General features: G+C 33.0%; 1 protein-coding gene across 1 annotated transcript in view; it reads right to left on the reverse strand.

Moving 5' to 3' along the window:
• The window catches only part of LOC106869493 (serine/threonine-protein kinase MARK2), a 94,518-nt gene that overhangs the window by 17,895 nt on the left and 64,349 nt on the right, over nt 1–12,274 (reverse strand). Inside the window, exons 4-5 of the mRNA XM_089360615.1 lie at nt 3,344–3,392; nt 1,618–1,683 (exon numbers count right to left, since the gene is read on the reverse strand). Of these exons, the coding sequence (XP_089216741.1) occupies nt 1,618–1,683; nt 3,344–3,392 (115 nt within the window). The remainder of the gene's footprint in view (nt 1–1,617; nt 1,684–3,343; nt 3,393–12,274) is intronic.

Below are 12,274 nucleotides of genomic sequence, written 5' to 3' on the forward strand. Positions count from 1 at the left end.
AAAAAAAAAACATGACAATTTCTTCTCCAAACATAAATGAGGGTGGGTTGGAAAGTTCATAGGCTGACTATGAAGGAGTAATGCTAGAGCTGTAAAATCTTGCATGCATTATTTCAACCTTTTTTTATTAATAACTGCATTGTTTCTTTCCAGATAAAGTGACAGCCCACTGTCCAAAGAAGACTTCAAAACTGGTAATGAGTTCTCTTGAAAATGGACAAAATTTGGCATTGTAGTGTTATCAAGATCCTGCAGAAAAAGCATTTAGCCCCAATGACATTCATATTGACATGGTTGCTACATTATGGAATGACATTCCAGTTTTATTATCAGTGCAAAAGTGGGCAACTGAATTTAGAAGGCTAACAGAGAGTCTTGACGATGGCCCAACATCTGGACATCCTGCAACTGCCATTACTGAGAAAAACATTCATGTTCATCACATGATGATGGATGATAAGTGATTGACTATATGTATCAAATAGCCAATGCTATTAGCATATCCTATGACTGAGTTGAGAATATTCTGCACAATGAAATTGTGCATGATGAGGTTTCTACTTGGTGGGTACCACATTTTCTGATACCTGATCAAAAGTACACCAAACTAATCACTTCACAGGAAAATCTGACATTGTTTGAGGCAGATCCAGTTGGTTTCCTCGAACATTTCCTAACCCAGGATGAGTGTTGGATTCATCACTTTCAGCCATAGACAAAGTGACAATCCATACATCCCTCCTCACCTGCTCCAAAGCAAGCCAAGGTCATTTCCTCTGCAGGGAAACTGGCAGCCTCAATTTTTGGAGATGCGAAAGGAATTGTTTTTATTGATTATCTTCAAAAGGGCTACACCATCAATGAAGAGTACTGTGCCAGCTTGCAGAGGCAGTTAAGAAAGGCTATGAAGACCAAATGCTTAGGAAAACTGACAAAAGGAAACTTGTTTCCTTAAGACAATACTCCAGCACACAAGTCCTTGCTTTCAGTGGCTGCTGTGCATAACTGTGGCTTTGAACTGGTTGATCACCACCCCTATTCTCCTGATTTGACCCCCCCCCCCATCTGACTATCCTCTGGTCCCTTGTTAGCTCAATGTTAGAAACCCTTCCATATCATCAGCAGCTATCTCAGAGTCACAAGCATTTCATCCCTCAGCCTATGCGCTTTGCTTGAGTGGGACAGCAAAGACCGAATTAGTCTTTACCTAGGGAAGGATTCCAACTGCAGTCTCTTCTCAACTAAAGAAATCTACCAAGGAGATAGGCATGGCAGCTGGCTTCAGTTGCTATATCTATCTCTTTAGATGTTTCTTTAGGTGTCTGGCTTCCAAACATATAGTTTTAGTGAGAGATTATTCCCAAAACATCTGATTTTTGCATTTTCGCATTAGAAAATTCATACATTAATGTCTAAATTAAATTATTTCAGGTTAAAAATTATTTTTTACCACTTTCCCTTCTAATAAAAATAAAATAAGGCAACTTATCTTCCAATTATACAAGGAACATTCAAATTTCAAGGATTATCAAACTATGAATGCTAGGATCAACTTTAAAATACATTCAATCTTACAAACATCTTCACCAAACAAGGAAATGGTAATAATCTATTTACCGCCACTGGCATATTCCATCACAAGGTAAAGTGTTTTATCTGTTTCAATGACTTCGAATAGCTTCACTGTAATTGAGAAGAAAAGGGAACATGTTATAAGAACCAAATATTTTTAAATGAAAAAGGGATTTCATGTTAAATCTAAAAAGATTCTAGCTGAAACACTAATAAACATTTATGATAAAGGAGCTGCGTTTAGTTGTAGAAAAGTTTAATGGTTATCAATTTTCTTAGTCTCAGCTTGTGTCCAACTATTAACAACATTCTATTTAACATCTTTTGGTTCAATTATATGAAAGATGGATAAATAAGACAAGTAAAAAACTAATTCGGTGGCAAGATACTGAAATGAAAACCATTATGAAATTTAATGCCAACATTGAACCTTCTATTATGTAAATAAAAAGCAAATTACATTATCGAGCTACCCTTCAGTACAATAAGCTTGCCTTACTCTTTTATTTTGTCTTTCTAACATTATAGATGGGAAAAATAAATCTCAAAGTTTAAGAATGTTACAAAGGGTCCATTAGAAATTATTAGACATGAGACAGGAAGGTTCTAAGAGAACCTTGAGGCTTCAAAACAATAATCTCATAAGTTAGCAATAATTCTAAGCAAGACATAGATTTCCAGGGTAATTTAGTGCAGTTTGATGACCATCACTATATCAAACTACGAAAAACTAACCACTTTTGTATATTTTCAAAATGGAATATCAATAAAAAGGTGTGGTAAGTAGCTTGCTTACCAACCACATGGTTCCGGGTTCAATCCCACTGTGTGGCACCTTGGGCAAGTGTCTTCTACTGTAGCCTTGGGCTGACCAAAGCCTTGTGAGTGGATTTGGTAGACGGAAACTGAAAGAAGCCCGTCGTATATATGTATATGTATGTATATATATATATATGTGTGTGTGTGTGTGTGTGTGTGTGTGTGTGTGTGTGTGTGTGTGTGCCTGTGTTTGTGTGTCTGTCCCCCCAACATCGCTTGACAACCGATGCTGGTGTGTTTACGCCCCTGTAACTTAGCGGTTCGGCAAAAGAGACCGATAGAATAAGTACTAGGCTTACAAAGAATAAGTGGGTCGATTTGCTCAACTAAAGGCGGTGCTCCAGCATGGCCACAGTCAAATGACAAACAAGTAAAAGAGTATGTAAATTATTCACTTGATAATTACAATTTGCTATCAAATGTTTAGTGTATGTATGCGCATATATGCATACAAAAATCACTTTCCTTAATCTTAGTAAAAAAATTGGTTTATCATTTTTTTTTTTTTTTGTTAAATTAAACTAAAGCATTTTACACTTTGGTTAAAGCATTAATTACATCTACTTTTTTCAAAATAGCAAAAGAAAATATTTTCCATTTTAGGGAATCAACCTCCAAGAAATATTTGCAGAAATGTGTTATCAGAACTGACCAGTACTTTTCAATTTTCATGACCTCAGAAAGCAACAAAAATGTTTTTTCAATATCTGAAAAATAGATACTTCCCATCAAAAACCCAACCACTACTTCTTTCTATCTATCCTTCAACATTGTTCCCATTCTTTCAGTGAACTGAGTCCAGAATTTTGGTTCAAATCTAGATCAAAACTTTTTCAATGATATTTCAATAAAAAGAAAAAGTTGTTAATTCTCTCATACTTTTTAGTTCTTTTTTAACAAATTTTGTTTATCACATTCAATTTTCAAAAAGTTTAACACTAGGTATACATACCAATGTTAGGATGGTCAAGAATTTTCATTATTCTTACTTCCCTGAACAACTGCAATAGAACAAAAATGAGATAAACATGAACATATCTAATTAAATATAATTTAACTCAACAAGTTCTGTTGATTATATTGCAATACCAACAAAAATCTTGAATAAAAAAAAATCATTGGATTAGAGCTTTATTTATATATACTAGCAGAAAGATTGCCCTCTGAGCAGTTTTCTGCTAGTCACTTGAGAATATTTTCACATTTGATTCCCAATCCTAATAATTTTTATGATTATTTTATGTTGAATTGCAAAATTCTAATGTGATATTTTTGTAATAACGAAATAAAACCTGGAGTGTGTGTGTGTGTGTTTATATTAAAGAGACTGTGTATGTGTGAGAGGCGGTGGGGATATTGCAAACAATGAAATAAACATGAAATGAAAAAATCGTATAAGTAAAAGATCATTAAAAACTATCTTGTACCGAATATATGAATTTGTGAACTTGAAGTTCTCAGGGAAATTTACTTCCTGACTTCCTATTATTATGGTGAAAACTGAAAATTATTCTAATTAAAATGTTTTCAAAACTGATAAAGCATTCAATTTATAAAAATTCTTACTTGCTTAGTAAAATATTTCTTCCAGTAATTTAATGTAGTTGTAATATATCTATAATTTAAACAAACGTCTAGGCAACCCAACTACATTTAGTGTGCTGGAAATAGCAGCAACCACATAGTTATTATTGTAAGGCTTATAGCATTCTAAACAGCCATACCAACAAAATCACTTCTGAATTTTTTTTTATTTTTTAATTATACCGGTATATTAAATAATTTTCATTTTATCAAAAATATTCATTTAACAAACTCAAGAAACTGATATTATTCTTGAAATTGTGCCTCAAATTGTGGGTTTTGCAAATAGCAAATTAAAACTTGAAATGAATACATTGAAATTCATATATATTAAATTATCATTCATGAAAATAGAGGTGAGAGAGAATGAGAGACTGCTGCAAACAAAACCAGAAAATTTCACCAGCAATGAATTAATACACCACTGTGAATGCAATGAATATTTAAATTTGTGAAAAACTTGTAGTTCAAATATTCAATATACTTCAGAAATCGAAATTACAGAAAATTTCTTGGAACATGAATTTATAAAAAAATTTCCAGATGGTCAAGCCTATAATTGCTTTCTTTTAATAACTGTTTCTTTTAGTAACTGTTACATACCTAATTAATAAGCAGCTTTCTCCAATATAATATATATTTTTCTTTAAAATAAATACGGTTAAAACCAAATCATATGCTGGGCAGTTAATTATTTATTAGATAACTACTCAAACTTTACTTTTCTCTAATGGGTTTCATAGAAAAGAACTTCATAAATTAATCTGAAGACAAATAATGTAATCATATCTATATTTCAAGGGTTAAATATATTCTACCAGTGAAGTACCAGTTGTCTCCCACCTCGACAACCACTTCCTTTCTTTATTCTTATTATCCTCTCTTCCCCTACCACACCATTCCATGATCATCTTTCTGTACCTTCAGTTATTGTTCTCCTCTGCTATACTCTATTTTAAAACTTCACATATCTGCTACCATTCTCAACACCCTCTCATATCCACAACTATATTCCCCTCATAGCCACCTATGTTCTCCTCATAGCCACCTATGTTCCCCTCATAGCCATCTCTAACTATCTGTTACTCTTCCCTCACACACTTATGAAACTGTCCAGCCTCTCCTTCCCACCATTCACAGTTCATATTCTTTCTTATAGCTCACAATCTTGTACCTTGAGAGTTTCCTGTATCCACCCCCCATAACTATCATCCTTCATTTCCATCACAGCTATTCCCATCCATTCTTATTTAATGTGAGGTAGTCATGTGTCTCCTCTACACCAAGACATCTGTGCTTGTTCCATCATATTATAGCTTTTGAGACCCAGCACAAAACCACCTCTCTCTCAATATAGTAGCAAGGCCTTTTCATTTAACCTTTTTCTGTCTTGCAAGTTATTTGACAACTTCACTAGCGCTGGTGGCATGAAAAAAGCAATCTGAACAAATAGTAAAGTGGTTAGTATTAAGAAAGTCATCTAGCCATAGAAACTATGCTAAACCTGAGGGGAGGTTAGTGCAAGCCCTGCAATTAGCTGAACCCTGTCAAACCATCCAACCCATACCCGCATGGAAAACAGATGATAATGATGAAGTACCACATTTTACTTTACTTGTAGTTATCATATCTTTACAGAAGTATGATTCATATCAAAACACCTTTCCTTTTTATATACATTAGCACCTACAAATAAAACACACCCAGATATATCCTCTAAAAATAAAACTTTATATTTTATCATGCATCTTTATTTGAATATTTTAAGGAACACTTCTTTGGTACTGCAAATATTTTACAATAATGACAAATGTAAAAATAAAACAATATCTATTCATTCAATTAATTAACCACTAATATCAGTAACTCCTAATTCTAATCATAAATATTACTATCAGTATAACCAGTTTCTTATTTATTACAATAAAAATTATTCGAAGTAGCCCTATCTAAGTAACAGATGTTACTAACAAACTGTATTTCTAATGCAGCAACAATAAACACAAAAACTGCATTACTACTGATTCATCTTGCACTTACTGCTCTAGTAATATATGACAGAAGTTTACCCAATCATTATTCCTGAAATTGTGCCTCAACCTGTGGTGCTGCATCTTTATTCACAAATCAGTAAAAAAAATCTATGTTAATAATAACCATATAAATGGTGAAAACTGAAAATTATTCTAATTAAAACGTTTTCAATAAGTTTTCAAAACTGGTAATGCATTTACATTTAGAAACATTCAAATGCTTAGAATTTCTGAGTTTAAAAAATAACTTAAGAAATGTTATAATAGTAGGCTAGTGAATGCAGTAAAGCATCAAACTAACTACATTTCAGTATCTACACACATACACACACAACTACCAACTGAAATGAAATCCTATTGTGGTCATCTTTGTCAATCCAGGCTTAAAACAAGAACTAGGTCAATGAAACTGTGTATACTCTCTTCTCTACAAAAATTGTCATCATGCCTAACTTAGAAGCCATTGGGTACAACATCTACAGAAAAATTTAAGTTGTTGTCTTTATGGAATATTGTGGGTAGAAGTTCAATTCAATTTATTCAGCTGCTAAAATATATGAATGAAAAAATTTCCTTCAGGAAATATACATTATCTTCTGCAAAGATTCTGCTTTTTTTATGAGCATTTACACAGATATTGAATAAATAATCCTACAGGAAGTTTCCCCCAACCTAGCAAGAATATGACCAATCCTTAAGGTGAATATCAGCAAAATTAATTTTGATGCATGAAGAATGCAAAAATTATTCAACTAGAAAAAAGAAAATGTTCATTACTCATCATGTATACATTGAGAACTTGTTTCCTCATAGAACACTATTATCCTCATGACCATCACGTTTTCTTTTCTCTACAAATCTCACACATCAAGCCTATTTATGAAAAAAGAAACCATTATTGCTAGCTGCTGCTGGAAGTACAATAGCTTAGTGAATAAAGGCCTGGACTTTTAGTTAAGAAATATTAAGTTAGAATCTCATGTCTTAAACCAAACACTTCATTCCACTTGCCAAAGGTTTTTTTTTTTTTTTAATCATTAACTGATAAAGATGTTAACATATTTAGAATTTTAAAAAAGTAGGAAAGCATAAATTTCACATATAGTTCATAATTTAATTATGTTCGACAGCTGTTTCATTAGCATAAACATCACTGGTTCCATAATTATGTAATTAAGATAATTTAAAAGTGACGTCTGCCCAAATTATCTGGAATATTGTTATGTTAATCAGAAACTGCTACTGGTTTAAATGTGATGAAGAAAAAGAAACGAGAGGAAAGGAAAACACACAAACACAATCATGAAACATGCAAATATATAAAACCAAAAAAAAAAAAAAGAAATAGATACATGCATATACAATCAGACACTTGTAAATACAAATATACAGATAACAAAACATACAGAGGCACGGGTGAGAGAGAGAGAGAGAGAGAGAGAGAGAGAGAGAGAGAGCGAGAAAGAGAGAGAGAGATAGAGAGAGAGAGAGAGAGAGAGATAGAGAGAGAGAGAGAGAGAGAGAGAGAGAGAAAGAGAGAAGGCATGTTGCCTAGTGGTTAGGCTGTTGCATTCATGACTGTTAAATTGTGGGTTCAATTCCCTGACTGGGCAGCACATTGTGTTCTTCAGTAAAACCCTTCATTTCTTGTCACTCCAATCCCCCTTTCAATCAGGGCGGGAATGTTGGCCTGCTAGCCTAACCAGCAGGGTGGTGTCATATGAAGGCTAAAACTAAGCAAAATCACATTGTGACCAGTGATGTATAACAATATCTGATAGCCTGGTCATCACATGATTTACACACACTTGCCACGAAGGACCACTGAAATCTAGTTTTTTCATTCTCTCTCTGTTTATTTTCTCTTATTCCTTTCTGTTGTAGAGAGAAGGCTTCAAACATAAAAGCCTTTTTCATTTTCCCAAGCATCAAATTAATACACTTGCTTGTTGTTCATACACCTGTCTTCGTCTTTTGTTTTTCTATAAATTTCAACTATATACACACACACACACACACACACACACACACACAATATACATACATACATACACACACACACACACAAACATATATACACACAAAAAAGAAACATACATATCCACATAAAATATAATATAAAATACATAAATACAAGTCAAAATATACATAAATACACATACACTCAACAATAGATATAAGTAAATACATAAAAACTATACTTAACAAAATGAAAATAAGAATTAGCTGTAAAAATTTTTTTTTTTTTAATTCCAAATACATTGTTCTAAAAGATCTTTTTAACAAATTACATACATTCATGCAGGTTCATGCCAACTGGATTTACCACCATATAATAACATATTAGAGATTAATGATCCATTATTAACCGAGATCTTAATTAACATGTACATATTTTTTATTTCTATGAATCAATATTTTTGAATATTAACTTTGGTATCAAAATTTGAAGACTGTATATGTAGGTTGAAAAGGACAAATAATAGTAGCACATTCTATGCCTTCTTCCTGAGAACAGCTAGAATTCCTTTCACATTGATGCTTTTTCCAAAAGTATGTTCAAAATGAGCTTCAGTTACATCAGTCTCACAACTCTCAGAGGTCCAATGAAAGTATAAACACTACCTCTGCAGCCTTTCTAAACTATAAAAAGAAATACACTTTGAGAGGCTATGGAATTTGAGGGTTTTGTTTCAAATTAACCCGAACCATATTACGTATTAGGCAGAAAAATGAAAATTTGAACAGGCTGAAAAATTGGTGATGAAATATTCCAGTGGTGTGCATAGGAGAAACTAGGATGATGCTTCAGCATAGTTTCTGAAAGGTAACTATTTTTCTTGATTTTTATAGTGCAATGATTTGACAAAAAATGTTATAATTGATAAATATGAAGCATGAAATAACTTCTGACAACTTTAAATCTAGGGGAGTGGCACATTTCTGCAGCCACCACCAGAACACTGGAATGGAGAAGAAAATAATAAAATATGCACAATCTATTCCAACAAAACAATGTACCTACACAACCCATATGACCAACTTCATAAATAGTCTGTATGGTATGAGCTCAATTCAGACAAAAGCATAATATGGAACGCTCATGTTGACTCAGCTACCTCTGTGCTGCAGAAATATTTGAAAAGAGCTGACTACAGTAATGGTAAGCAATACTCATACTAACAACATTGTCTGGCTATTTTTACTGAGGTTAAATAAAAATAGTATCACTCGAACAACAAATTAATAATATTATTCTTTATAACTACTGACTCAGTGCCATTACTGATTGGGCAACACCTTATGAGATAAGAGATTCTGATATGTAACAGCTGAAGGGAAGGCATGCAGGCATTTGAAACCAGAAAGGGACTTCCAAAGAGACAAAAAGAAAAAGTTTAATTTAAGATGCTGGTTAAATAGTTGATATTTGAAAAGGTAACTATCGTCAAGAAAATGAATTCAGGAAGATAAAAGGAATGGGAATTCAATACTGAATCAGCAATGTAAACGAAGTGGGTACACGCAATACACAAATATTTAAATCTAAACCCTGCAGAAAATTTCAATCCATATATAAAGTAAAATATGCCAGAAATTTAATGTGATGGATGAGGTACCAGAGTCAGTGATAGCAAAATTTGACAGTTACATATTAAGATAAGGCATGAAGGTCAAAAAATAACAAGAATTTGAGTCAGTTAATAGATATCAAAGGAATCAAGCAGTATGCACTAATGTCAAGAGTGTGTCACACAAAAAAAATTTGAGTAATATTTGAATAATTACATAAAAGTATTACCATAAGCAAATCATAACACTACCACCTCAAAACTTTTTACTTTTTATCTTATTTGATAAAACACATAGAACTTATCTATTCGAGAGGACTAATTTCAAATGAGATCAAAATTTGTAAATCACATCAAATTATTAAAAAAGACTTTTGCCTGGTTTAATCACACTATCTATCTTGCTATTGAGTGCCTTTAGCATCTGGATAGATGTTGTAAGCATTCAGACCAGGTTTATAGTCTCAGGATAACTCACAAGTTTCTTTCTCACTTTCTTTTAGTTTCGGAGGTCCTTCAAAAAGGTCATGAGCAAAGGACATTTCCCTTTGATTATGTTATACATACGTGTATATTTGTGTATATATATTGGTTATACTTCTTTTTTATGGTTACAGAACATCCTTTTCTTTGGTTCATAAGGTTGCCAAGATATTCTCTTGTGATGTATACCAATACTAATAGTCAGCCATCATATCTATATTCTCTACTTTCTAATACAGGTTGAGAATCCCTTATCCTAAATTCCTGGGATTGAAATAGTTGTGGATTTCAAATTTTTTTCAGATTTTGGAGTATTTTTATATTTGCATCTATAAAATGGGAGAGCTTAGATGGGATCCAAGTGTAAACACAATAACCATTTACATTTCATAATATAGCTTAGACACATACCCTGAATGTAATCTTATATAAATTTTTAATGATTTTTTTTTTTAGTACATAATTCCATCTAGAAAAGTAAGATATCAGTCTCCACCTATAATGTTATGTCTTGGTTAAAAGGCTACAGTATACATGTGTCATTTTCTAATGTCTTTGGATCCTTATCCCCTGTAGGAGTTCTCTCATCAGCTGTATTGAGTGTTTCTCTCGGGGGAAATAACACTAGAACAATGATGGTTCATCAGTATTATAAACTTGTTCCACTGTTAGATTTTCATCAGTGGCAATCTTGGCAAACTCATCAAAGAATTTCTCTGCTACTTCATGATCAGCAGATGCTTTATCATCACAAATCTTTAAATATTTAATGCTGTGCCTTTCCTTAAATGTTTGCTGTCATAGGCACAGGAGTGGTTGTGTGGTAAGTAGCTTGCTCACCAACCACATGGTTCTGGGTGTGTATATGTGTGTCTGTGTTTGCGCCCCACCCCCACACCACCACATAACTTGACAACCAATGTGGGTGTGTTTATGTCCCTGTAACTTATCGGTTTGGCAAAAGATACTGATAGAATAAGTACTAGGCTTACAAAGGATAAGTCCTTGGGCCAATTTGCTCAACTAAAGGCGGTGCTCCAGTATGACCGCAGTCAAATGACTGAAACAAGTAAAAGAAAAAAACAAAGAAAAGAAAAGCCTGCTAATGGGCTACCTTCAATGTTCAGTTCAAGATGATAGACTTTTTTTGCTTGTTTAATAGGCATTATATTAAGTGGCATGTATTCACTCTGACGCTAATGAATCCATCAGCACATGATTGAGATCTTCATTTCCTACTGCGTGTAATTGTTCATTAACTTTCGTTCATCACTTTTAGCAAAGAACTTTAACAGTTTGTTATTCTGTTTCTTCAGGTCATCGTTCCAAACTCCTCAGTCAGATGCATCACATTTACATTGCTGTCAAGTTTTTTTTTCTTTTCACTATTACCCATAGGGTTATCTCCAGGCCTTTTTTGACATTTTCAACAATATCTTCACACCACAGGGCACAAAACAGGTAGTAATCACAATGAGTAACAGACAAAGGTGTGACAACTGCTGCCAAGTGGTCAATTTACATAAACTGGGAAACCCAACCCAAGGTAGGTGCGGTCACATCATAACAGCACACAACAGCTGCATTGGTAGAACCTTCTCAGCACTGTGGAATTTTTCATTTAAAGTTAGTCGTGTCAACATTCAAAACAACTTTTGAATTTTAGAATGTTTTTCAATCTGTATTGTCTTGATCTGATGAGATCTCTCCCTTAGTAATTCTTTTATTGATCCAATATTTTAAAAATTCTAAAATACTGTATAGAAAATGCATTCTGACATACATTAACTCTGAAAACACTTGAGTAAATCTGCAACAGGATATTCAAAGGTTTCATTCAACCTCAATATTGGAACAGAGATTTGTCATAACTTTAATTTTTTTTTTCCTATTCAAAACTTTTCTATCTTGTCTCATTCTGTAGTCCATTGGGCAATAGCCGGATAGATATGATGCAAGCGAGATCCAATGTTTCTCTTGGCATAAGCCCCAAATTCATTCAGAAATAAAATTCCAAGCTGAAGATTTTTAATTATGTTTCTGATATAAGTTAGTTAAAACTAACTGATAATTAAACTTAGATTTATTTTACAAAACACAGTTTAATAGGTCTAAACACAAAATTTTCAGTTTAAATATAAAAATTAGCCATCAAATTAACCAAAAGAATATCTGGTTTAATTTCATTTTATTTAATAGTTGCTCTTCATT

This window comes from Octopus bimaculoides, chromosome 11 (genome assembly GCF_046866305.1).
Source record: "Octopus bimaculoides isolate indiv1 chromosome 11, ASM4686630v1, whole genome shotgun sequence".
NCBI classification, from domain to species: domain Eukaryota; kingdom Metazoa; phylum Mollusca; class Cephalopoda; order Octopoda; family Octopodidae; genus Octopus; species Octopus bimaculoides.